This window comes from Trypanosoma equiperdum (genome assembly GCF_001457755.1).
Source record: "Trypanosoma equiperdum strain OVI genome assembly, contig: ctg_842, whole genome shotgun sequence".
Classification (NCBI taxonomy): Eukaryota; Euglenozoa; class Kinetoplastea; order Trypanosomatida; family Trypanosomatidae; genus Trypanosoma; species Trypanosoma equiperdum.
This window is the reverse complement of record NW_027124801.1, coordinates 37778-62762: the sequence shown is the minus strand read 5'-3', so window position 1 is coordinate 62762 and position 24985 is coordinate 37778. Positions and strand designations below refer to the sequence as shown.

Sequence of the window (24985 nt, the reverse complement as noted above, 5' to 3'; positions counted from 1 at the left end):
TATATATATATATATATATACATATATATTTTTTCCACCCCTCTTCCTAGGACGCACTTATTTCAGGAGGTCCACGCGCTCCAGGTGGGAGAAGTTACGCCCAATTCCCTCACAAGAAAATATCCAATGAGTCTCCTCTGCAACATTTCCATATACATTCTGATGGTGTTACCCATCATTCTGCTCTCCAGGGGGTACAATATGCGTCCTCAGCGGCTTCTACCACTTGTCGCAGTTATCGCCCTCTCCCTTATTGCACAGTCGACAATCATCACGTCGTTGACGGGTTCGGGATTATTTTTGAATTGCCTTCAACAAATGTTTAAGGTCCTGGCCGTCCCGGTGATGGATGCAGCGCTGATAGACTTCGCACTCAACGATCCAAAAGCTCGTAAGTCGTTGCAAGTGATGGGTGGAGGCGATGATGCCAGTGCCGCTGTTGCCGTCGCGTGGACCGCTGTTGATGTCGCCCTGTATCGTTGGTTCAACTGGTATCATGTGATGGGACAGCCAGGTTTCGATGAGGAGAACCTCCGCTCTGCGGTGGAGGCCTTCGTGAACATCGTGTCACTTTTGATTGCGGCGCGTTTAATTGAGGGGCGTGTGCAAGGTAATGAACATAATTCAAACAAGGTCAACAGTACCCATAATGTTAGCTCAGGTATGTGGATTTGGGTTGCAGTTGTGCGTGTGATGGGAAACGGCGTCGCTTATTTTTACGGAAACAACCTCATCGGATCCGCGCTAAATATGGTCGCCTTGCTGTGTATACGGTGCTTCCTTGGATCTAAAACTGGTGCGAAAATTTGAGAGGGTGGTGGTGGTGAGGTCTCCCGCTCGAATTACCATCCCAACTGCACATTTAACTCCATGTTAACTGGGGCGACGCTTGTGGAGAGAAAGAGAGAGAAATGAAAGGGATGTGGTCCGGACCAGACGGAGTTGAGGATATTAGCGGCGTAACATGGGAGATTCAAAGGGGTAATATTTCCACATGGTGAAATAGGAAATAAAATAAATAAGAGCATGCGGGCGTCATTCGAAGCTGGTTCTGGCTACCAATGCCGCACTGGGGAAACTCTTGTTTTGACACATCTTACTCCTTCCGTTCCTCCAACTTGCCCTTTCGTTCAGCTTTGTAAACATCTGTTTCCTTCACGTTTCATTGTTGTAATCACTTCGGTATCTCAATATTTCGACCTTTTGATCTTTCCCTCCCTTCCCCCTCCCCCACTTCTCTGTCATTCGGTGGTCCCCACGTTTGAGCGCAACATCTTACGAGAAGTGGTTTACTCTTCCTCCTTGTCGAAGCTACACGTGCACTTGTGGAAGAGCATATTGAAACGACGAAGAAACGCTAAAAGGAGGGAAGGGGTAAAGCAAGAAAGAGTTTTAGAGGTGCGCGAACAGAAAGTGAATAGGGTTATATATATATATATATATATTTGTTTATTTATTTGTACATTTATAGAGAGGCATAGGATTAGTGGTCATGGACGTTCTTATTGCAAAAGCAGTGGAGCGACTCGGAAAGAAGAAGCTTTGGGTCCTCGTACACGTTGTAGACAAACTACCAGAGTCCGAGCGCACGGTTGGTGGTGTGCGGAATGCATTTCGCAGCATCAATGTTTTTATAAACGATATTGATTTTGCGATGCTCGCTTCTCAGTTTGGCCGCCGTTGCGGTGGGGTTGGGATATTGAGGGGTGTCACAACTGTGACTGATGAGAGTGCTCCTTTTGACGTCGAAACTTTTAAACGCTCGTTTCTCCCTTCGCTGTCGCCACGGCGGCAGTACGTCGTGTCGCTGTCGTTGAAGCGTGTCCCCACGGATGGCTCTGGATTCATTACCTTTGATGAATTAATGAAGGTGTACGACACTGCAAGGCACCCTAAACTTCTTTTGGGGTGGGAGGCCCAAGCGCTTGAACGAATGTTTCTTAATGACTTTTGGGAGGCCCATTCGGACGGTGGTATCACGGTGGAGGAACTAACGGCATATCTTGTTGGTATCTCTCACAAAACGGTACGTGATGAGGACTTTGAGCTCCACTGCATTCGCAGCTTTTCGCTGGATCGACCGAAGGTAAGCCTGGAAGAGCGAATGGCTTCAGCTGCCTCTACTGATATCAGACTCAAAAGCATACACGGAACCAAGCAGCATCCCCTATACCAGGCATCATCATCAGACTACGGAAAGGGATGGGAGACTGTAAAATACGACGGCAAGTTCGCCTGCAAGTACACTTTCACTAAAAATTTGCAGAGCCAGTGCACAATGGGACCCAACACCATGAATATGTGACGAGAAAGTGCCTAGGGGTTCTCCATCGCGCGTTAGCCCCCATTTCGCTCATCTTCCAACAAACTTCCTTCCCCTTTACTCGGTTTATGTTATTTTTGAAGACCCGCATTAAAAAAAGTTACCGGCATCAGCACGGGAGCGCATGTATTTTATGTGAAAAGAATGAGAACATATGGTGTGTGAGAAGCGAGCCGGAAGCTTGGTGGGAGGTGACGTTGAGTACTCCGCAAACCCTCGTTTTTAGCTACAGGCGTGCGAGGGGAAATGGTGAAGCAATTTGTTCACTTTCTTTTGGGATTAACTGTGACCGCCCCGAAGCAGCCTCCACTGAGGGATCAGAGGCCCCCACACGCACTCCTCTCCTCTTTTTTTACACTTGTTGTGCAGCAGTTGGGCGCACCACTAGTGACTTCGCTTTCTTCCTTCCTCGACACTGCACAGGCTTGTTACAGCCCGTTCCAGTTTCCCCATTATCCATACGTAACATGGTTTTGCCGATCCTTTCTTTTTTCCCCACGTGTGTGTGCACTCGCCCACCATTTTATGTCACTCTTCGCTTCTTCTATGCTTTGGTATACATCTGTACACACACATATATATATATATATATTTCGTATATAGACTATGACTGAGCATATCTGTGCTTCGCTGGTCCTTACCAGGGGCCCTGAGGGGCTTCAGCGTCGTTTGCCCGTCCGACTACCCCTGAGCGGCAAACCAATCACCATCGGCCGGGCCATCGATAACGACGTGGTTTTAGAAATGGATTTGATTTTTTCATCGCAGTGGCACTGCCAAATGTTTGCACAAAAGTGTGAGCCTGAAACAAGCGAAAGGGTTGAGGAAAGGGAAGCCGCCAGCGATCCGTCCCGATGCGAAGGACGGCACGTCGACTGCGAGGGTCAAACGGAAATCCCGGTGAAGGAGCAATACAGTCTGTGGCTTGTTGATGTGGGAAGCAGTAACGGAACATTTGTTAACGGCATCCGAGTCGCGTCTTCCGCTCCGACACCTCTGCACCATGGCGATGTAATCGTGTTGGGAGGGATGCGCGATGTAGAGGTGGGTAAATCACTTCCCATGGAAGACCTCCCTTTAGAGATTGTCACTTGGCGCGTCGCTATGGAGGGCAAAAGTGAAGAAGGATTCGGATTCGTGGCTACCCCGCCGGTTTTTCTCAGTATGGAGTTTGTTATTTCTCAGGCAAGGCAACGAGCACTGGGGGCACTTCAGGATAGCCCTGATCCAAAAGTTTCCACCACTTCCCCATTGAAGTTGCCTTTGAAGAGGATGAGACATGAGCAGGAGACCGGGAGCAATAAACTTTATGACGACGGCGACGTAACTCCCAAACGTCGGATTCGTGAAGTGAGTTACCCGTCTGGAGAAGATCGTAGTGGCGGTGAGTTGGCGAGACGAAGCGGAACCGTCGCCGCATACCTCGACCCTAATGAAGCCAATGCCTGGGAAGTCACGACGAATTCCTCTTCTGACGTCGCCTCCACGACCGGATTGCCGTGCCCCTCCTCAAAAGCCACCGCAAGTAGGGGTTATTGCAACTCCGATGCACTTGCCGAACCAACTAAGGAAGATGCCAGAGAAACGCGGGTTGCACCTGCAGTAGCCAGGGAAACCGTACAATAGAGTTCTTCATCTTTCCGTACAGGTTGTAAAAGCTAACCGCGTAGCGGAGGACATTTGCATCAGAAAGCACGTCAGTGGAAGGAAAGACAAGGAGTACGCGCGTAAAGGTTTCTTATCGTTATCGCTTCTGGCGACCCATGTCCTGTAGAGAAGCTGGGTAAGGTTTGCTCTTACCGTGTGGCAAAAAAGTGGGAAAAAGTATACCGAAAGCATTGGGATTTACTGAGATGGAGGAAGGCACCACTTCGTTGTGTTTGCTTAGGCGGGTGTCAGCGGATAAACTGGGCGGGATTTTTGCAGCGCGTTGCAGATGTTATAATCTCCTCTCGTGGAGTATCGTCAGTGGTGGTAGTGTGGGGAGTAGGGCGCCGCAATGCTTCTGACGATATCACTGAGTTCCCAAACTTAGTAAATAATCAATGTTTGGTGATGTTAAAGTGATGTTCCCCCCCCCCCCTCACCCAACAGCAAGATTGAAAGAGCATGTCTGCGTATATCAAACGTGGGGGTACGGTGTGGGTGTGAGAATGGGGAAGGTTATGAGGGGGTGTAAAACAAAAAAAAACATTTGCGCTAACAAGCGAGGGACCTTCTTTCCCTTCCGGCTCTCTCTAGTGACGCCATGCAGCATGTTTTTCTTTTTTGATAGGCAGGTGCCTGAACCCATAAACAAGAATTGCAGTTGTGCCGGTAGTTGTGATTGACTTTTTTTATCGCTGCGCATATCGAAAACGTGTTAATGGGTTTTTTTTATATCTCATACAGCGTATAGAACAGAGAAATAATTGTCATCATGTACGAGCACTTTGATACATTTGTATATAGATACACATTCGCACACACACACACACGTATGTATATGTATATATACGTGACTATATGATAGTTTGCGTATGCGTTAGTGTGTGTCCGCGGGTACCCAATATATGTTAAGAGCAGATTTTCAATAGCCCCTCTGCAATGCGCCGTGCAGGCTTTTTTGAAGCATCATAGAGACGACAGGTGTGTGAATCACATAGATTGGGGCCTACTGGGTTCTGCATAGCGAGCTCGGCAGCCACTTCTTTTATAGTTTGTTTTTTATTCTTATCCCGTGTGCTGTTTTCTCCCACTTCACCCATAATCGCTCGCTGCCTTGTCATTTCCGTCTCCATAAAGGCAGACAAAGCCGAACGACAACACATTTGCGCGTTGTGCCACGGTGTTGTTAAGGCTGGTGGAAATGGAGAGGGAAAGAGGAAGTTTGAGGGTGCACACAACGAGTGGCAGGTCCCGATTAGATTTTTTTATTGATTTTTTTTTGTTTCATTCGTGCACATGAGACCATAGTTGTGACTGATACCTGTTTTTTTGTAGAAAAATGGTTGTTGTGTGTATGTGTGAAAATAACATATATGTTTATGTGTGAAAGGCTGTTTTGCTTCGTTCGTATCCCACTCCACATATACCTGTTGCTTCTCACGCGTTGCTCGCGCATCTATGCCTGATTCCTTTTCCTTTTTTTTTGTACTTTATATTCTCTGTAAGAGTGTAACGCAGGTAAGCAAAGGAGAATATCGGCAGGATGGTAGCAAGACTTAGGCAATATGAACAGCGTCATAAGATACCACACCAGCCTGTGGTGCGGGAGGCGAGCTCTACTTCGCGAGTCGCATGCGGAGTAGCAACAAATAACGTCTCGTTATTTCCCTCCAGTGCATCCCTCTCAGCCAAAACGTCCCGCTCCCAATCCGTCAAACCATCAATTCACAAGATTCCCTCCCGTTCATTGTCGCTAGTTCAATCGGTATCTTCAAAAACGTCCACTAGAAAGGAGATGGCGTCATTAACGAGAGAGGCGGCAGAGATGCTGAACCCCACACACAGACTAAAGGGCCTCGCCAGTATTGATGTCCCCGATGAACTTTTCCATGGCGTGGAGTTTGCACCACCTCCGCAGTGCTTTCGGCCGGCTTGGTCATTAATCGGTACATTTAAAACGGATGTCCACACTTTGGTGAGCGTCGACACATACGAGGGGTCTGTCAAATGGTATCAGCAGTCACCAAAAGGTGGCTTTCATCGCATGTGTGCTTCCACATCAGTTATCACCAGTGTTCAGATGGCTAATGCCGAAGGATCGCCACTGGGTGAATATTTAGTGGTTATAAACACATCTATTAGACCCTCGAGGATTACCTTCGGATTCAAAAAGTCCACGGATGCGCGGAAGATGGTAGTTCTGTTGACCCCCCCACCTCACCATGCTTAGAACCTGTACTATTTAAGTTCCTTCCTTCTTCACCATTTGTCACCTTAGAATTCACTGCGGGGATGAGGCTGTTGTTTGTTTTTGTTTTTTTCACGACAAATGAACCAACTTTCCCCATCTAGGCTTTACCATATTTGTGAAGAATTTTTTTTCGTGTGTGGGTGGATAGTTTTTTCCTTTTTTTTTTATTGTAAAGTTTAGTTGGCACTGCATGCATTGGATAGTGTGTTGCGAAATGCAGTGCTTGTACTTTACTTGTTCAGAAAACTCTCTCCTGTGTGCCAGGTATTTGTGTGCCTTCATCTACCGGTTTGTTTGTTTGTTTGTGCGTTTTTTTTTCTTTTCAAAACCCTAAGACCCCTTTTCTCCCCCTACCCCTTTTGCATTTTTCATACCTCTAAGCATCATTCGTTAGTCCTAATGCCTCCGCGTCGCAAGTCGGAGTGTTTGTCGTCGTACGCCGTTGATACGACACCTTCCTTTCAAGATGAAAAATTTATAGAGCAACTGTTGCATTTTGTTGGGGCAAATGACGAAGTATCCCTCCTAACGATGACTGCGGTTGCACTCGGTGCCGAATGCTACCAGGTGGACCTCGGTCAGCAGATAGTTGTGGACGCCCGTCTGGATTTCATCAATTTCTGCGCGAAGCAGGGTTATTGTGCGGCAAAAGTAGTCCATCTGTTAAAATGGTTGTGTACTTTTCAAGAGAGGGTAGAGGATGGTTGTAACACGCAAGAAATGCAGGAAGAAGTGATCGCCTTTGTTACCTCTGAAGTGGAGGAAGAGTGGAAGTGGAAGCGGGCTTTACAGGCTGAGGAGGCCTTATGGGAAGTTCAGTCTTCTTCCAAAACATCAGCACGAAGGGGCCATCGGGCAGCAGAGAAGGTGGTGGAGGAAACAGAAGCCGTTTCCACCGTTCCCAAAGAAAATATTTATCTTCAAAGGGAGGATATCGGTCCTTTTAGTACGTGGCTTATTCAAGGGATCGTTCAGCACGCCTCGCTGTACCACTACGTCGCCACTCATGCTCGTATGGTTGGGGAACCCGAGGAGTTCAATTATTTTCTGGAGGTCCCCGTGTCGGCCCCTCCCCTTCGAAATGCCTTGGCACCTGAGAGTGTTCCGCAAGAACCGCCACTCGCCAAAGCGCAGCAGGATGTGGAGGAGCAGCGGGCATCTGAGTTGGAAACGTATAAGAAGGAGTATGAGGAGGCGATGGCTTTAGAGCAGTTGCGATTACAGACTATTCAGAACGAAAGAGACATGAAAGTTTTCATTGAGAACGAGGGCTCAATGAGGGCTGTGGAGGATACATATGAGAGTCTTCAGGTGGACTTATCAAAGCGACAGAGACAAATCTTAGAGCGCATTACTGCAGCGGAGAAAGCCTTGGGTATTTTCCCGTTTGTGCAACCACAGTGAGTGCAGTCTGAATCACTTGTAAGGATAGAAACGGATTGTGAGGTGCTGTAGCTTAGCATTGAGCACGCACACTTGTTCGCTGTTGGAGGGATGTCTCACACTCCGCACTGCCGTGTATATTTGGTGTCAAAGGAAGTGAAGGAAGAAAGTGTCTCTAGGTGTGGTGTACCAACCTCTCGTGAACTTTCATCTCTCTTTTGTTTTGTGTTGCATTTCTCTTCGTCTTGGTGAGTGCTGACCCGAAAGAGATCACGCGCTCGATGTATTTGTGCCGCGCTTATCCCTCCCCCTCTTCATACCACGTACTCCTGTGGACCGTGTGTGTTACTGCTGACAGTGTGCCTTATGTCACCAACCTTTTTGAATTTACCGACGTTTTCCCTTGTTTTCACTGCCTCTTTTTCTCCTCCTTCCGTAAATTTAAGGTTGAATTGGAGACATGCCGCGGCCTTGCATTCCCGCTGGAAAAGGAGCGTATGTGCTCTGCAAGTGGGTTGGGGGTATGCGTCGTTGCCGAATCACGAGTTATTCATGCTCAGATTCTGCTCTGTAGGTACTTTTCATCATGGAAAATGGGCTGATGGCAGTAGAGGCTTCACCTATAGTGTTACATGCAAAATAACAGAAAACAGTTAGTCTCTGCACTTTTTCCTTCTACCTTGTAATAAGGATTGCCATGAATGCCTTGTGTGCGGTAGTTGCTGTATATTATGTCTCTCTGCTATTGCAGGTACAACTTGGGTTGCTATTAATTATTTTGTGAATACAATATTGTCTGTACTAACGGATCGTCAAGGTGTAATACGTCCGTTTTGTTTATCAGGCATCAGAAGTAAAAAAAGGGTGCGGGTAATCGCTGTGTTTTATTGATCGACGCACCTCGTGTTGTTTCTTTCTTGCAGCGTATGAGGAACAACCGATACTTGCGTGAGCGTGTTTTTTTTTTGTGTGTGTGTGTGCGGAGAAGGCAGATGAAAATTAACCCTTTTAATGGTATCCAGCGGCAACTGCCTTTATTATCATGTCAATTTTGATTGTCAATTATACTGTTCTCAATTTTCACAGGCGATGCACTATGGCTCTTCCCTAAAATCTTTCTTAATATGCGCTCACGCACACGTGAAACACATATACGCACTTCACGGTTACAATCTTGATTGAAAGTCAGGGAAGCTTCCTCACAACGTGCGCGGGGTTGTCGTTGGTTTGGATGGCTCTTCGGCTGTTTTGTTTGGATATTAGCGTCGTTCCAAACACACAATAAACTAAGGAATGGAACACATAGGTGCTTTTCTACGTGTCAGACCGCTGCTACCGCGAGAGGAGGCTCAGGGCGAGGAGGTGTGTATTGTAGTACAATCTGGTGGCACAAAAGTAAATGCCACATCCCGCGGCACACGCGGTGCACAGGACCAAATTCACACCTTCGACATGGATTGTTGTTTAGGCCCTGATGTGAGCCAAGAGGAGGTCTTCCGCGCATTAGACCTGCACGCCATGTGCGATGCTGCTTTTGAGGGGAAAGCCGCTACCATTATGTGTTTTGGCCAAACGGGCAGCGGCAAGACGTACACCATGAGCGGTCCGACGGAAGGGGAGGATGGCAGAACAGCTGAGAATGGTATTCAGTTCGAAGCTGTAAGGTATGTCTCAGAATTCCGTGAAAAGGCTCAGTCTGCTGGAGAGGTTGAGGGAAGGACCATAAAATTGCGGGCATCGTATTTGGAACTGTTCAACGAGCGTATTAACGATTTATTGAATGGAACAGAGGGACTCAAGTGCCGTTGGTCTAAGGGCGCGGGATGCTTCTTTGTTGAGGATCTAATGATTGTCGAGTGCTTAGACATTAACGACTTCATGTTGGTGCTCCGAGAGGGGCAGGCAAGGCGGAAGCGGGCAGCACATTTGCTGAACGAAGACAGTAGCCGCTCACACCTTATCTTCACCATATATGCGGAGGTCATTGATGGAGAAAAACCTGCGCGGCGCGGTAAGCTTACCTTCGTGGACCTTGCAGGCTCCGAGCGGCTGCGCGACACGGGAGGTGTAGGGGAGGACACAAAGTCCATTAACCGCTCACTCTTTGCTTTAGGAAACGTCATCGAGCGGCTCTCAAAAGGTCGCTCAGCCGGCCAGCGTGCCGACCATATTCCGTACCGCTCCAGTGTATTGACGCAGCTTCTAATGAATAGCCTTGATGGGGGTTGCCGGACCGTTTTGCTGGCGTGTGTCACGCCCTCTTCGAGGTTTGTGGAGGAGTCACTCCGCACCATTTACTTCGCTCAACGCGCGCAGAAAATTCAGTTCAAGGCCGTAGAGCGCGTGGACACCGCCCAGAAGGAGGTATACGATCTGAAAACGGAAATACGCAGGCTCCGGGAAGAGAACCTGTTGCTTAGGCGAGCGCTTCACCTGCCCGAAACAGGGGCGATTGATCCTGCAGCGCTATATGCGGGCAGGCCTGATCCACACACTCCAGCGGGCGAGGTTGAGAAGTCTCGTCCAATTGCTGCTCCCAAGCATGCGTCTCGGCGATCCCCCGGTCCTTCCTCCTCAACAGAACTTTTCCGAGAGGGGCGACCACTTGAAATATTGATGAGCCCCGGAGATGGAGTGCGTAGGTGTCAGAGTAGTGATGCAGAGCCGAAATCCTCCGCCTTGGATATTCTCATGGGCCTCCCCAACAGCACTGATCTCGTGGGACAAAGGCAAATACCACCACGGGAAAAACTTCCCCTTTTGCAACGAGCCCCCGTACCTAAGACTTTAGGGTTTCATATTATTCCAAAGAAGAATAGACTTTTCGGGCCACAAGCCTCATAGAAAGCGACCATACGGTTATTTCTCACGTTTAGTTGGAGTGTTTGCATTGCAATGTTGTTGTTAACTTTTCACGCCAAACTTTGTCATATTAAGCAAAGCTGTGTCATTCGTGCGTTTCGGGCTCATTGTTACTCCTTCATATAGATATGTGTTTATTCTATTGGAACCTCTATTATTTGATATTTTCCTTCACTTTTTTTTGGTGGCAGTTATTTTACTTCTTGGTGTGCGACAGGGAGTCTTACTGGTCCACCGACTGGTTTGAGGGTGATGAGGCTGCTCACTCATAATTTTCTATGCTGCATCCAGTGCCAATCTTTTCCGCTTCAGCTGCAGGCCACTGAGTTGGAGGTACTGGCATCTGAGTACAACCCTGAATTCATTCGAACAATGCTCGCACGGATGGATTACACCTATCTTGTGGAAGCTTTCAATTCCTTGCGTTCTCAGAAGCAGGACCAGGTGGATGCCGGTAATGTCCTGCCGGAGAAATTAGAGGACGTGGATCTCTCCGATGACTCAAGGGACCTCAAGGCTGTACATTACGCCATTCAAGACGTGGCCATCCGTGAAGGAGCACTGCGCTGCCCACAATGCAAGCGGGAATATCCCATTCGTGAGTTTATCCCTGATATGATTGCTGCTGAACACTAGAAGGGAATGTACCATCGCGTTCTCTTTCCCTTGATCCGTTGCATCCATTTCGTATGGAGTCTTGCAGTTCTGCGCTTCTTACGGACGCTGCAGGAACCGTGACTGGTACCGTCAGTTGCTGCTAGGAGACTGAGTGGTGATCGCCGTGAGACGGATGTTTTCCCTATTACTATTAATTAATTCTATTATCACCATTACTTTTTGGAGAACTCCGTCTTTAACTGAGTATGGAGGGGCATTATGATTTTTGGCTCCCCCTTCCTAGTAGCTGTGCGTGGATGTCATGCAGTATGTGGAACTGTCATATCGTTATATGCTTCTGCCTGTTTAGTTGTTCGAGCCAGTCTCGCACTTCCCATCTGCTATAATCGCCGTTAGTAGATTTTGTTTTTCCCTTCTGTCCCTGCGGTGGTGAACCACGTTACCCCCAACATCTCATTTTCTTTTTCCACCGCCCCCTTCCCTCCGTAATGTCCATAAACAGACATAAGAGTGGTGTGTGTGTGTGTGTGTGTGTGCAGATACTGAGAGAAAAGCAACTGCGAAAACATAGATACAATGAGAAATGGAATTATCTGTCGATACTTGCGCGATGTGCCAGTGATGGACCGCGTGCACGAACACATAACACTTCCCCCAATCGTTGCACGGGCTGTGGACACGACCGCGTTCCAGCGGCTGCGATCACTGAAACAACTCGGTTCCTCGTCTTACCTGTACCCCGCCGCCGTACATACGCGATTTGAGCACAGTATTGGTGTGGCCCATATTGCGCAACTCCTCCTGGGACGAGTTCAACGCTGCCAGCCAGACCTTCGAATTAATGACAAGGACAGAGAAAAGGTGATGCTGGCCGGGCTGCTTCACGATGTTGGCCATGGACCGTTCTCCCATCTGTTCGAGGAGGTCATGTCTCGCAAGTTTGGTTTGCTGTTCGACCACGACAAAATGTCGCAAACCATTGGCCGCAACATACTAAAGGTCCTACTCCCTAAAGATGATGTGGAGGATGTTTTGAGGGTTATGCGAGGTGAGCCTGCCTCGCATCTTGTCTACACAGAGATAGTGACGAACAAACGAAATGGTATCGATGTTGACAAACTGGATTATTTCCTTCGTGACTCACTCTGTTGCTTTGGTAAACCAACAGTGGATGTTCGTTTGAGTCGCCTATTCAACTCTGCGCGTCTGGTACAATACGAGGGGCAGTGGCAACTCGCTTTTGAGGAGAAGGTTGCCCTTTCGCTCCGGGAGTTATTCGTGTTGCGTACCAAGTTGCATAAAAATGTGTATCAGCACCGCGTGGTCAAAGCTATAGATCATATGATTTGTGACATTATGGGTGCAGCTGCGCCCTACTTCTTAGTGCACGGCCACACTCTTCTCGAGTGTGTTTGTCACGAGGAGTTGTTCCTGAAGTTGGGAGACTGGGTATTAGATGCCATAGAGAGTAGTGCAGATACAAATCTAAAACCTGCACAAGACATAATATCCCGTTTACGCTCGAGAGATATATATCGCTTTATCCTTTCCCGTGCCTTGAAGTCTGAGGCCGCACCGCCGGATAACTGGCTCAACGATGTGGCAGAAGATATCGTCGCCGCCGTTTCAAAAAAACAGAGCACAAAGATTACTAAAGAAGACATCATCGTTGACCAGGTGGTTATTAACCACGGGAAAGGAAACAGCGATCCCTTGCAAAGCGTTCTGTTTTTCAATCCTAAACGCCCCTCCCAGTCCTACTTCAAAATGTCGTCAAGCGCTTCACGGCACAGTACGCTTTTTACACCTTTTGCGTTTGAGGAGCGTACACTAATGATATTTGAGTGCCGAGATACTGGAGGTGCCGTTCTGAAGGCTGCTGATGCTGTCGTTAGTCACGAAAAGTACAGTAAGTACTTCGTGGACTCACTTCCCTTCTACAATACTCCATAAAATATGTTCCACGCAAACTTTTTGGTTCAGTGCCGTGGCGAAGCTTCCCCCTCTTTCCGTGTCGCTCGCTGTATCCTTTCGTTATTTTGCGACTGGATGATTTTTTTTTTCTTTTTTTGGTTGCTTGTTTTCGTTTCTGTGATTCGAGTCTTTGTTGTGTCCCATATGGAGCCTTTCCGAGATAAAGCTACTTCCTGCATCACGGACCACCTTTTCCTTTGTTTTCGTTTTCGAAAAAAAAAAGTGGTTAATGTTGCAACGTACGACCTCGCTGTTTGTGCGCCTACCGAAGGCGCGGCGACCCCGCGAAAGGCCGTGGGAAGTATTTAACACACGTGATTTTGGTTACAGCGAGGGCTCACAGAATTACAGCATGTGGATTCTCTCGGCTTCAACCTGTGCGGCACTTCTGCTCTTCGAGGTCTATCAGCAGGCGCGACGCATCTTAGCGCGCGGTGACACATGTCCCGCTTGTGAAGCAGCCCGTGAGCACTACAAAAAACGATTGGAAATGAAGGAATTTGAGATGCAGGAGGGAATTCGTAGCGGGAGGCCCATGTAGCCCGTTTGGTATATTTTGGTATTGTGTGTGCGAGTGTTGTGTGGCATTAAAAGTGTGCCATGTGAGGGTGTGTGTCGCCTCACTTGGTTCACCTATGCGTCTCTGAAGTTTCCATTGGCAGTATCCGGTACATTTTCTGAGAGTTCGTGATGTATACGTGCTTGCGTGAATTTGTTATACAATACACCATCGTACTGGAAAAGCAGAGCGGTCGGGAAAGACCCGAATAAAGGTTCACATTGTATTTTTTTTTTTAGTTCTCCAACTGAAGCGATTTTAATATTTTGATTTTTGTCTCTCAAACTGTCGTCGACTGCACTTCACTTACCAGGAAATCTACTATTTTGTTTTAGTTAAAAGCAAGCATTATACGAAACCGCGCGGAATATAAACGTTGTGTTGCAGATATGATTGAAGACTTCAGTGAGCACCACGTAGGTGAAGCAAATACCTTGCAGCATCACGGTTACTCCAGAAAGTTAGGAAACTCTGTGTTAACACTTCCTCTACGCCAAGGGGCCAAGGGACACCCGCAACACTGGTCTCCCTACACAGACAATGGTGGCACCATCGCTGCCATTGCAGGAAGCAACTACGTTGTGCTTGGCGCCGATACACGCTTGAACGGTGACTTCTGCATTCACACCCGCTCGGATACTTCCAAGTTGTTCAAACTCACTGACCGCATCTTCCTCGCGTCGTCGGGCATGCAAGCGGACCGTCTTCAGTTGCAGCAGATGCTTAAGTATCGCATTCAATGGTATCAATACAATAACGGTGGGAAAGTGCCGTCAACAAAGGCCATCGCAAAGCTTACGTCCACAATGCTCTATCAACGGCGTTTTTTCCCATACTACACATTCAATATGATCGTTGGCATTGACGAGAAGGGCGCAGGTGTGTGCTACAGTTACGACCCTGTTGGCTCGACGGAACCCTTTCGTTATGGCACATGTGGTTCCGCTAGCAGCTTTGTGGAGCCACTATTGGACTGTTTGCTTACTCGACAACACATGGTTACGCAGGCGCCGGCTGACCTCACGATGGAAGAGGCTCTGGGCATGTTGAAAAATGCCTTCACTGGTGCAGCTGAGAGGGACATATTCACTGGTGACACCGTGTGCTTCCACATCATTACTGCGGATGGAGTGGGTACAGAAATGTTTGAGCTCCGCAAAGACTAAACGCGCCCCCGTGCGTGGCGTCGTATGTGGACGTTTGCAGAGTAGTATAAAGGCGAAGGGAAAAGAAGAGGAGGGGAGGAAAGGAGGGAAGAACGCGACAGGCGTATGCTTCGGTCCGTGCGAAGACGTCAAACGTGAAAAAAAAAGGGAAGGAGAAGTACGCGATGTTAAAGAGGAGGATGTGCTGAAGGAGTGGCTACTTCTGCAACCTCACCGATTGGTTTGGATAGTCTTTTACACACACAAAGCCACGCATATATAAATATATACATATATATGCGTAAATTTGCTCGCAACTCCCACTCCTTACCCAAATTCTTCGTCTATTCCCTTTGTTTTGTTGTCTAACCCTAACCTCTTTTACCCATTCATTTCTTTCGTTTTTAACTGGAAAATTAAATTTGCTTCCTTCCAACTTTTTTACTCTTGTTCAACCCCCGAACTTGCCGTTCACAACTTGCTGAATACACACACGCATATATATATATATATATATATTTGCGTGTTTGTGCTGGTGCGGAACCCGAGGATTTGTTTCATTGAAGGAGGAGATTAAGCATCCGTTTTAGAGGAGTGATAGATCGTCCGGAGAGAGAAGGGAAAGAGAGAAGGTCTCAGCTGCACATTTTACCAGCCAAGACGTGGCGGGGGCATAGAGGTGGCGCTGAAGGACAAGTACTTGTATAAGTGACGTGCCAGTAACCAGCAGAAGATGAGTAAGGGAGTTGTGCGGTTCCACGACTCACGGGAGAAGCCGTATGGGGTTTTCAGTCCCCTTTCGCCTCACCCAGTGACCATACATCACACGCAGTTCCCCTCGTTGCATCATTATTTTCTGACGGAGCGGTTTGGAGGTTTACCCGACGCGGCACCATTTCAGTCGGCGGCGTCGGTATGGGAGTTAGACCGCCTTGTGCGCGTTGCAGAGAGGGAGGGTCGGCAGCGGGGCGACTGGGACAGATTAAAAGTAGATGTGATGTTGTTAGGAAACTACATGAAGTTCAAACAAAATGAAAACGCCCGGGAAATTCTGATGAACACCGGAACCAGGCTGATTGTCGACCACACGGAGGAAGACGATTTTTGGGGAGACGCTGGCGATGGGACGGGACACAATTTACTTGGGGTCATTCTGATGGCAGTGCGTGACCGCTTGCATCGCGAGGCCTCGGCCAGGGCACGTGCAAGGGCTTAGAACAGTGCTCCCACGTTTATTTTTTACCGAGTCTCTGGAATTTGTGTTGAGAAGTGACTTGTTTACTTGCCTGTTATTGCTCATGCCCACGTTGTACGATCCCATTTCTGGGTTCGTCAATAAACCAGACCATCCAAACATATACACGCACACACAGGTTGATGCGGTGTGCTCTTGCTGCTTTCAATGTAGATGTGTCCTCTTCAGTTTAAACCGACGTCATGTCGTACAGGTTGTATTCGATGAAAGTTCCTCCGTTTTTGATGTGGATAAAAAGAAGTTAACGGGAACTTTATCACCATCCATTAGCTCATTGCCATGTGCGGACTCTTCCACGGGCACACGGCCGGTTTTCCCCCTCCCTCGTCTTTGACTTGCCCAACGCGCTTCTGTGTCAGTGCCGTTGCTGAACTAACCGTCACTATCACTCTTTCTGCAGTTGTTTTAGCAAACCTCGTCGCACTACTTTAAAAAAAAAAAGCGAAGAAAAGAACCTACACAAGGCAAACGAAACCAGTGAAAAGGCACTGACAAATGCTTTTTTTTGACATTTCAGCGAAAACCCCAGCCTTCATGCCAGCTTTGTTGGTGGCAGTGGCTGTCCTCTCCATGGCGGGAGGCGTGAAGGCCTCACCAGAAGTTACAGATAAGGTGTTTTTTGACATCACCATTGGCTCCGAACCTGCCGGCCGTATCGTCATTGGGCTATTCGGCAAGGAAACTCCCCGCACAGTGGAGAACTTTAAACAGCTCGCGACTGGCGTAAATGGCTTCGGCTACAAGGACTCCACTTTCCACCGTGTAATCCGCAATTTCATGATTCAAGGAGGCGATATGACTAACCATGACGGCACCGGCGGCAAATCCATCTATGGTGCGCGCTTTGATGATGAGAACTTCAACGTGAAGCACTTCATTGGTGCCCTGTCCATGGCGAATGCTGGACCAAATACAAACGGCTCGCAATTTTTCATTACAACCGTGGACACACCATGGCTTGACGGTCGCCATGTTGTCTTCGGTAAGGTACTTGAGGGCATGGACGTGGTGAGGAAAGTGGAGGGTGTAAAAACTGGTACTGGGGATAAACCAACATCACCTGTCCGCATTTCCGACTGCGGTGTCTTGTAAGCGAAATGAGGGGCTGTACTTACCCGCTTATTGCAGTCTCGACGTACTACCATATATATACATATATATGTGCGTATGTACATTCTTTATTTGCTTTATTTATATATATATTTGAAAGAAGCGCATACCCCACTTATCACCACTATGGTTGTTACTACCCACTTGCCGCTGCAGGTTCTTTTCAATCCCACGTATTGTGCTGTTATTGTCCTGTATGTCCGTTATCTTACCCCTTTTGCCTGTCACTTTGATTGCCGAAAAAGAGGTCTCAGCAGGACTAGAAGCGGCTCGGAGTTGTGTTCGACTGAATCGATTAGATGCGACTCTCATATGCGGATCAACTTATCGAACTTGACCGGCAGAGGCGCAATATCGTGTACGGACGGGAGACGAAGCGCTTTCACCTGAAAATCATAGCTGCTATCAGTGGAGTGCTCTACGCTACCTTGTATGTGATGGCTTGGCTGTACCCCAGGGGTGTTACACACGTATGGATAGACGACGTGTTAGTCGAAGTTCTGGAGGATTCGATGATAGAGCAAGTGGGTGGAGTTTCGGGTTGTATTTTTGTTGCCTCATTGGTACTGCTTCTCTGCATGTCGTTATTGAAGGAGTCAAGTGACAAGGACCGTCACGGGAAGAAGCACCGGAGCCCTTTCGCTGGTGCGTGCGGCCCCTACCGGAAAGCACCGGGGTTGTCCGTGCCCTTTTCACCCGCAACCGTTCAATCAACGACAACAGCGGGGGCCACAGAAGTACTAACCGAACCTATTGGTGTGAAGGGTCACCACGACCTGGAGGGCGAGTATGCCATACGAACACGTGCCGAACTGGATAAGTTTCTCTCGGCAAAGGAACTACCCAAGAGAATGGAGGGGTCGCTTCCGACGGCACACAATTCTGTTAACGCCACTGGTACCGTTTCGGGTTCCATGGCAACAGCTCCCGCAGCTGCGACCTCCATCAGCGCCCCGCTGGCAGCTGGTGGTGGGTTTGGTTCGGTGTCATCTGAAGGCATTCGCGTGCAGTACGGCAGTGGTGGCGAGAGGGCTTCCGCCGCAGCATCTGCCGATCGACCAGCGGAGACAATGTGGAATGGCTTAGGTATTGTCGACCCCGAGCGTTCCCAAGTGAAGGTGCGCAAGTGGCTGTCGGACCTTTGCCAGACTCTTGTGGAGGAGGTGGACTCAACAAACCGCTGGTTCGTCGAGCGACAGTTGAGGCATTTTGACTGCGGCCACAGCTTGGATGAGACAATTGTTGTGCCTCCTCCTTCATCTGCCCCTAGAGTGGGATTTGGTGTGCCAGCGCAGCCCGTCTCGTCCCCACCATCTGTAAGGAAAATGGATGCCCTCATGGATGAAAGAAACAAAATTGCTACGCAAGGGCAGAATGTGCAGAACATTGACGTAACTATGCACATAGATCAACGACTACAGCTGGAGATGAAACTGGACACTACCGCAACGTTCACACCCTCTTCACCAGCATCTGTTGCTGAGCAGCAAGCACGACGCACCTATGTGGTGGGGCGGATCCGGACATTTGCATCTCAAAAGTCGCTTGCGTCGTACCACCACAACTGTGGGGACATAAGCACATGGCGCGACGATTTCCCAACAGATGCCCACTTACTAACGCACATTCTGCGCACATGTGTACCCGGCTTCACCAACTATGTGAGGTTCCCTCACCAACCGCTCAACGCGCAGCAGCACCTTGCGCTAGTCGTAGGCGATACGGGTGAGCCATACTTTTATGTACGTTACCGCACCGGAGCTGTGGATAAAACTTACCCGACACAACCGGGGCCCAATTCACTGTTTGAGGCGTTGTTGCTCTTCTCTGCTGTGGCGCGCACGCATCATGGAGGTTCGTATGGTGGCATTTGGGGTGTTATGGATTTGTCGCGCTCAGGACTGTTGGACGTTTTGTAGGCAGGGGAGCGGATGATATGAAAAGGAGTGCAGCGGTGGGAGAAGTTGTTTGGTGATGAATTGTATGGGGTAAAGTTGTTGTTAATGCTTATATTTTTCTGCATCCACTCACGTATATGCACGTGCGTATAAACTTTGGGTTGCTGTTCCGCAATGTGACATGAAACTCACCTTATGTCCTCCCTTCTTTTGCCACCTTCCCTGATCCTCGAGCGTTTAGATTTTTTCCCTCAAGTCCCTCTCCTCTTCCCTCCTTTTCTGTTGTCTTGTTGTTGTTGATTATCGTCACTGCAATTTTATTTTGGTGGTGGGGAAGGAAAGAGTGGCAGCACGGAGTGGGGTAGAAAAGGGAGGGAAGTGCAGGAAGTAATATAAAATAGGATATATTACACAATTGCAGGCTATGTACCATTGTAAAACCAGTGATACCATTAACAACCCATATCCCATCAAGGCATTAAGCCTTCATTTATTCGACGCGTACGTTTTTAAGGGCGAAGATACACCCGATTTAGACTTTGTGCTGTGCCATTCCAACTCGACGCCGAACGACTTTGATGGCAGTAGTGCTAATCCCGATCGTAATCGCTTTGCAGACTACTCGTGGTTGGATGCTGGGACAAAACCACAATTCGACATGGAAACCCCGTTAACTGTACGCGTGCAAGGTCTCGTTGAATGGATCCAACGTAGCTACATTAAAAAGTGCACAGGCGAGCTGTCAAGTACATTAGGGAATATCAATAGCAAACTAAGCTTCGATTACGACTCCTACCTGAGCACGATCAGCGGAGCTGACGGTCGGTGTGTTGAGGGTGTAGTCCAAGGTTCAATTGATCACACGTGCCTTGCTTTATCCATTCCGCTGCTGCAGGAGAAGAACGAGAAAATCTGTGAAGATTTAGGAGGCATCCTTGAGCTCTACGGAAAGCTTACGGGGTTGGGGGGTGGCAGTGCTCCATCTGTGGCGAAAGTGGAGATATCGTTGCTCATGGTGCTCATGGTGGATCATAGTTCTGTAAATGTAAAAGCACTGAGAGAGGAAGTTGAAATTGAAGCCAAAGGAACGGAAGGATGGGTTGAAATATCCATCGCTGAACTCGTCCGTAGGGTCATTTCTCTGCAAGGCCTACCGCGTCACACCGGGCAGTTTCAAAAAACACTTCAAAGAAGTAGTGTCTGCATGATGGATTTCATTCCTTTCCTAGAGAGCGCGTTGTTGAATTGCCTCTGGGAGCCACTTCACTTCCTCCAGTTGGTGGATCACTTGACATTTTTGTTTGGTTTGCCACTGGATGTGAACATGGGTGTGGATACCACAAGTGCACAAGGCGCTCAGGTTTCGCGAACTGCTACATTTAGTTACGTTTGCGAAGAGCCACAAGCTTCTGCTCTCGTAGTGTTGCGGTACAACAACAGCCGCACGGTGCCGGTCGTTGAAGTAACCGTCACCCAGCAGACGGACCCCGCCAAGAAGGAGAAGACGACTTCGAAACACGTCAAATACCGCGATGACCTGGATCCGAAGTCAAAAAGCAGTTCCATCTCATCGGGGCCTATTGACGTCGCCCTTCTGGGAGAAGCTACCATTGCAGCTTGCACGGAGACGATAGTGAGCCTTATTAAACCCTGCAAGCGAGCATAACTTATCTATTTCCACCAGTTTGTTGACTGAAAATAGTTGAGAGGTTGGGGCGATCAGCGGCATCAACTATTCGTGTATGTCCTTTTTTTTTGAAAAAAAGTCTTTGGTGTGGGAAATAAATGGATGCTGAGGGTCCTTTTCCCCCTTGTTTATTCTTCATCCCGTCTCCCTCCCCTCCAACAACAAAAAAAACAGTGAGGGTAAGGAGTAGGGAGAATCTTACGTTACTGGTTTAAGGCATTTTTCTGTTGTTTACTTGCTCTTGGTTCTTTTTAGTTCCCTTTCTATTTGGCACTTGTGAATCGTTATATGTCCTTATCAGTGGCAAGTCTGCACGACATGTAAAATGCGTCACATAAGTCACACACACACACATATATATATATATGTGCATCCACACTTCTTCTATTCGCTTTGCGTTGCTCCACAAAATCGGTGAGTTTTTGTTTTCATTGTGATTAATCGGTTTTATTTTGTTACCGCTGACGCATTCCTTCTCTTCTGCACCGCTTTATACCCTGCACTCAGCAGGAACCATCTTTTTCAGTCTGTGCACGTAGGTACAAGAAGTTCAACCAAGTGTAACAGAGTAAACCAAGTAATAAACTACAGGAAAAAAAGAAAGGAGTCAGGGGGAGGGAAGCGACTGCGTGTGGGAATCTTTTTGTGTGTGTGTGTGGAGCGGTTGCAACTTAAGAGTTGAATACGAATAACAATGAGTGATGGCGTTCCTCCATTGGCTGAAGCTGATCCAAGGCTGACGATGCAGACAATTGCTGATCAGCAAGGTATTATAAAGACACTTGGGGAGATTATCACCGCACTCAAAACACGCATCGCAAACCTCGAAGGGGCGCTAAACGCAAAGACTGCACGGGATTGTAGCAACACTGGTGGCTCCTCCATCCAGTTGGACAACGAAGCATGCACGAAAGAGGCGAGTTTGGCGCAAGAGGAGAGGATCGAAAAGCTAACGAGTGAGATGGAAGCACTAAAGACAGAGCGCGATGATTTGAAAGAAAAATATACGGATCTGCTCGCGGTCGTTCGAAAATGTACGGAGGAGTTGCAACAAACTCATGCACAATGTGTTAAGCTTCAGTGGGCAGATCACAACTACAGGGCAGCACGCTCGGCTCTCTGTTTTGTAGAGTCGCGATGTAGAGAGGCGGAACAGCGTGGCCATCGCTTAGAACAGAAGGTGGAAGGCACTTTACCGGAGCGGGAGCGATGGAAGGCCCTGGCGATTTCGCTTGCGAATCGGTTGGACGAGACGTCGAGGAAGAACGCCATGCGGCGCATTAGTGCTATTGACTGCAACGGCAGTTCACAAGTGGATATGTGTGGTCAAGAATACGGCTCCAGCAGCTTCAGGAACACGAACGGAAAGGGAGCCCCGAGTAGCGCAGACCTGGACGTTCATGAATTGTTTGACTTGATTGATGGCAGGCAATGGACCTCGGTTTCCTCCTCGCCGGTGACTGTAACTGTAACTCCACAGGGAATTGGTGGGTTCGCTCTCCCTTCTCCTCTTCAAGGACAGTTACAGAAACCGTCCATGATACGGCAAAAACAGCTATCAGTGGAGGTCGATCACATATGTAATGTGCCGACGTTATGTGCCAATCCCTCAAAAAAGTCACGGTTGCAGGGGAATAATTCGCGGCGGACGCAAAGCTCACAGGGAAATCGGTTTCTCGCCCCCATATAAGGACTGAAGGAGCCGCGCCCGGGCGTCGGAATGTGTATGTTTGAACGGCGGCTTTTTTTTTATTTTTCGTTATGTTTTTTTCTTTTTTATTTTTCCCTCTCACATTGAGCTAACTACGACGATTGTTCAATTTTACTCATTTGTAGCCGTTGCTGCTGTCGTAGTAATTATTTCTCACTCCTAGACACAGTTAACTGAGTTCTCTCTGCTAGCGGCTCTTACATGTACTTGGTGGCGCTAGCAGGGAAAGTAGTCAATACAAAAGCGTGTGTACATAGAGTTTGCTGAAGAAGTGTGTGGGTGTTTGTGCCGAAGGGAGTGAAGTGATTTTCTTCCTTTCCATTTATTCTCACTGTTGTTATTATTGTTATTATTATGAAACTCTCCGTGTACAGGTTGTCTTCGGTCTTGTTGCAGCTCCTCCCTAGTGTTGTGCCAAGCTCCCTCAACCATGCTCTCTTATATCTTTTCCTCCATGTACATCGTAAGTCATTCAATGTTGTTGCACGTGGGAGCCTAAGCATACATGCACCACTTTTTTTTCTTTTTTAAATGTTAAACTTAATGCACAGACAGGTCGTCTTTAGATTACCGGCTGTTGGATGCACTCCTCTTCGTTTGTCAACCCTTTTGATGGTCATTGTTTTCTTCTCTCCCTTGTTTGTTTCTTACTGGCTTTGCGACACACACATATATATATATATATAAGTTTATCTGTTGCCTTGTCGGTTGTGGTAGGTAATGCTTCGTAGGGGTGAACGCTTAACAATGATGGCCGTCCCAGCTTTTAACGTTCCACAAAGTAATGTTGCAACGCAAAGCGCGTGTACACACCCCTTTCAAGTCCCCCAACAGTGCCGTTCCGCATGGGAGCTTACGACCTCCGACTCATCACCCAGCTTGTCAGCACAAGGGGCAGCGACACCAAAACCAGCGGTATCAAACACGACAAACGCTGCCGCCTCTGCGGGATGTTATCGAAGTCATCGTTACACACATAACCCATACGCATCTACCGCTCCCCGTAGCGATAATGACGGCGCAGATCCCGTATGTGTTTCCGGCTCCGGCGATGGAAACTGTGAGGCACCTCGTCATGTGTACAACAGTGCCGCACTCGACTCCGGCAATCTGTCCAATGGCCTCGTTGAGAGATTTCGTGCGATTGTTGGGGAGTTGCCTCGTGCCGCCTGCACGTCGGCGGGTCGCAACTTGTTAGTGTCGGTGTTGCGCCTGCATCACGTGGAAATGACGCGAACTGTTGTGGACGAGTTTCGCCCGGTCCTGCCCGCTGTTGCGCTTGATTCGAATGGCTGTCACGTCGTGCGTGCTCTCGTTGAGTTCATTCCCACTGGTTTGATGGCGACGCTCGTCCCACACTTCACTCCAAGTCTCGTGCGAGATCTTGCTGTGAGTTCGCCATACACGCGCCGTGTTCTCCAGAGCGTCTTCGAGCGGCATAAAAGCGATGCCCTCACACCTATTGTTGAAGCCATTGCACAGGACAGCCAACTACTTGCACAACGACAGCAGGGTTGCATAACCATCATCCGGACTATTGAGAACACCCTACCTCACCAGCAGCGGTTTATTATTTCCCGCCTGCTTCCCGCTCTTCCCGCACTCACAATGAATTGTTACGGGAACTACGTCGTGCAGTGTGTGCTGCACCACATGGACCCTGAGGCTGTGACGGTTGTTGTTTGTCATGCCTTTGCTGGCCACTGGGTTGCCCTCTCTTGCAATAAGTTTGCCTCAAACGTTGTGGAGAAGGTTGTACGTGTGCTTGAAGGCCCAGCGCGCCGAGCACTCATTGCCGAAACAGTGTGTGATCCCGTCAACCTCCGCCGCCTCATGAACGATTGCTTCGGTAACTTTGTGCTGCAGGCGATCATTGACTCATCTACAAGTGAAGTGGACTTCCGCACCATATCACAGTGCATCCGACCCCTTCTTCCCACAAGTTCACACGGGCGAAGAATTGAAAGCAAACTGCAGTGTGTCATGGCGCGTGCCGGGGCAGTCGGTGAGTGAGGCACATTTGCATATTTTTTTCTTTTTTTTTTTGTGTGTGTGTGCGTACGTGCGAGGGGATCATTGCGATGACGGTGATGAATGTGTGAGGTTGAGGAAGCGATCGCGAATGAAAGAGTGAAGAAAAAAAAACGAAGCAGTGAAAAGTACGAGAAGTTGAGACAATTAACGGTTGATCATGAAAGGAGCGACGGGACATGTGCCCCTCTTTTCGTGTGAATGCGTGTTAGGGGAAGCCGTAATTGTTTTATACTTTCTCAACAATAGCGATTGGAAGCACTACAAGAATAACAACAAAAGCAATACCGATAGCAGAAGGAAAACGAAGGCAAGCGATAAGACGCCACATTTCCTCTATTGCATAACTCCCTGGCATTTCATATCCCCCGCGGTGCCTCCACTGAGCGAAAATGGGAGAAATGTAAAAGCGTGAAGAACACAATGGTGATTGTGGCATGTGCGGGATGGAGGGGAAAAGGGAAGGGAACAAGCGAAGGGGAATAAAATGATATAAATGAAAAAAAAAAAGAAATATCCAAATAAATATAT

At 48.3% G+C, this 24985-nt stretch overlaps 15 protein-coding genes and 1 pseudogene across 16 annotated transcripts; all 16 read left to right on the top strand.

Moving 5' to 3' along the window:
• Window positions 1–162: 162 nt before the first annotated feature.
• TEOVI_000394400 (uncharacterized protein) lies at window positions 163–810 on the top strand (the record flags this gene model as incomplete). Its single annotated transcript, XM_067226774.1, has 1 exon — window positions 163–810. One exon carries the CDS (start codon window positions 163–165, stop codon window positions 808–810), a length of 648 nt encoding a protein of 215 aa, XP_067082875.1.
• Window positions 811–1492: 682 nt separating this feature from the next.
• Window positions 1493–2305, top strand: TEOVI_000394300 (uncharacterized protein; the record flags this gene model as incomplete). The annotated part of the gene is made up of 1 exon (XM_067226773.1): window positions 1493–2305. The coding sequence occupies one exon, from the start codon at window positions 1493–1495 to the stop codon at window positions 2303–2305; it is 813 nt and encodes a 270-aa protein (XP_067082874.1).
• Window positions 2306–2929: 624 nt separating this feature from the next.
• Window positions 2930–3949, top strand: TEOVI_000394200 (FHA domain containing protein, putative; the record flags this gene model as incomplete). The annotated part of the gene is made up of 1 exon (XM_067226772.1): window positions 2930–3949. One exon carries the CDS (start codon window positions 2930–2932, stop codon window positions 3947–3949), a length of 1020 nt encoding a protein of 339 aa, XP_067082873.1.
• Window positions 3950–5513: 1564 nt separating this feature from the next.
• On the top strand, window positions 5514–6200 carry TEOVI_000394100 (kinetoplastid kinetochore protein 5; the record flags this gene model as incomplete). The annotated part of the gene is made up of 1 exon (XM_067226771.1): window positions 5514–6200. One exon carries the CDS (start codon window positions 5514–5516, stop codon window positions 6198–6200), a length of 687 nt encoding a protein of 228 aa, XP_067082872.1.
• A 420-nt stretch (window positions 6201–6620) lies between these two features.
• On the top strand, window positions 6621–7625 carry TEOVI_000394000 (uncharacterized protein; the record flags this gene model as incomplete). The annotated part of the gene is made up of 1 exon (XM_067226770.1): window positions 6621–7625. One exon carries the CDS (start codon window positions 6621–6623, stop codon window positions 7623–7625), a length of 1005 nt encoding a protein of 334 aa, XP_067082871.1.
• A 1272-nt stretch (window positions 7626–8897) lies between these two features.
• TEOVI_000393900 (kinesin, putative) lies at window positions 8898–10448 on the top strand (the record flags this gene model as incomplete). The annotated part of the gene is made up of 1 exon (XM_067226769.1): window positions 8898–10448. One exon carries the CDS (start codon window positions 8898–8900, stop codon window positions 10446–10448), a length of 1551 nt encoding a protein of 516 aa, XP_067082870.1.
• A 180-nt stretch (window positions 10449–10628) lies between these two features.
• On the top strand, window positions 10629–11102 carry TEOVI_000393800:pseudogene (annotated as a pseudogene). The gene has a single exon. A coding segment is annotated over exon 1 (474 nt).
• A 558-nt stretch (window positions 11103–11660) lies between these two features.
• On the top strand, window positions 11661–13037 carry TEOVI_000393700 (HD domain containing protein, putative; the record flags this gene model as incomplete). Its single annotated transcript, XM_067226768.1, has 1 exon — window positions 11661–13037. The coding sequence occupies one exon, from the start codon at window positions 11661–11663 to the stop codon at window positions 13035–13037; it is 1377 nt and encodes a 458-aa protein (XP_067082869.1).
• Window positions 13038–13287: 250 nt separating this feature from the next.
• TEOVI_000393600 (uncharacterized protein) lies at window positions 13288–13599 on the top strand (the record flags this gene model as incomplete). The annotated part of the gene is made up of 1 exon (XM_067226767.1): window positions 13288–13599. The coding sequence occupies one exon, from the start codon at window positions 13288–13290 to the stop codon at window positions 13597–13599; it is 312 nt and encodes a 103-aa protein (XP_067082868.1).
• A 407-nt stretch (window positions 13600–14006) lies between these two features.
• Window positions 14007–14783, top strand: TEOVI_000393500 (proteasome beta 6 subunit; the record flags this gene model as incomplete). Its single annotated transcript, XM_067226766.1, has 1 exon — window positions 14007–14783. One exon carries the CDS (start codon window positions 14007–14009, stop codon window positions 14781–14783), a length of 777 nt encoding a protein of 258 aa, XP_067082867.1.
• Window positions 14784–15495: 712 nt separating this feature from the next.
• Window positions 15496–15978, top strand: TEOVI_000393400 (protein of unknown function (DUF1768), putative; the record flags this gene model as incomplete). Its single annotated transcript, XM_067226765.1, has 1 exon — window positions 15496–15978. One exon carries the CDS (start codon window positions 15496–15498, stop codon window positions 15976–15978), a length of 483 nt encoding a protein of 160 aa, XP_067082866.1.
• A 534-nt stretch (window positions 15979–16512) lies between these two features.
• TEOVI_000393300 (cyclophilin-type peptidyl-prolyl cis-trans isomerase, putative) lies at window positions 16513–17109 on the top strand (the record flags this gene model as incomplete). The annotated part of the gene is made up of 1 exon (XM_067226764.1): window positions 16513–17109. The coding sequence occupies one exon, from the start codon at window positions 16513–16515 to the stop codon at window positions 17107–17109; it is 597 nt and encodes a 198-aa protein (XP_067082865.1).
• A 317-nt stretch (window positions 17110–17426) lies between these two features.
• TEOVI_000393200 (uncharacterized protein) lies at window positions 17427–19046 on the top strand (the record flags this gene model as incomplete). The annotated part of the gene is made up of 1 exon (XM_067226763.1): window positions 17427–19046. One exon carries the CDS (start codon window positions 17427–17429, stop codon window positions 19044–19046), a length of 1620 nt encoding a protein of 539 aa, XP_067082864.1.
• A 403-nt stretch (window positions 19047–19449) lies between these two features.
• On the top strand, window positions 19450–20691 carry TEOVI_000393100 (uncharacterized protein; the record flags this gene model as incomplete). The annotated part of the gene is made up of 1 exon (XM_067226762.1): window positions 19450–20691. One exon carries the CDS (start codon window positions 19450–19452, stop codon window positions 20689–20691), a length of 1242 nt encoding a protein of 413 aa, XP_067082863.1.
• Window positions 20692–21406: 715 nt separating this feature from the next.
• TEOVI_000393000 (uncharacterized protein) lies at window positions 21407–22402 on the top strand (the record flags this gene model as incomplete). The annotated part of the gene is made up of 1 exon (XM_067226761.1): window positions 21407–22402. The coding sequence occupies one exon, from the start codon at window positions 21407–21409 to the stop codon at window positions 22400–22402; it is 996 nt and encodes a 331-aa protein (XP_067082862.1).
• A 741-nt stretch (window positions 22403–23143) lies between these two features.
• On the top strand, window positions 23144–24436 carry TEOVI_000392900 (pumilio/PUF RNA binding protein 5; the record flags this gene model as incomplete). Its single annotated transcript, XM_067226760.1, has 1 exon — window positions 23144–24436. One exon carries the CDS (start codon window positions 23144–23146, stop codon window positions 24434–24436), a length of 1293 nt encoding a protein of 430 aa, XP_067082861.1.
• Window positions 24437–24985: the final 549 nt, after the last annotated feature.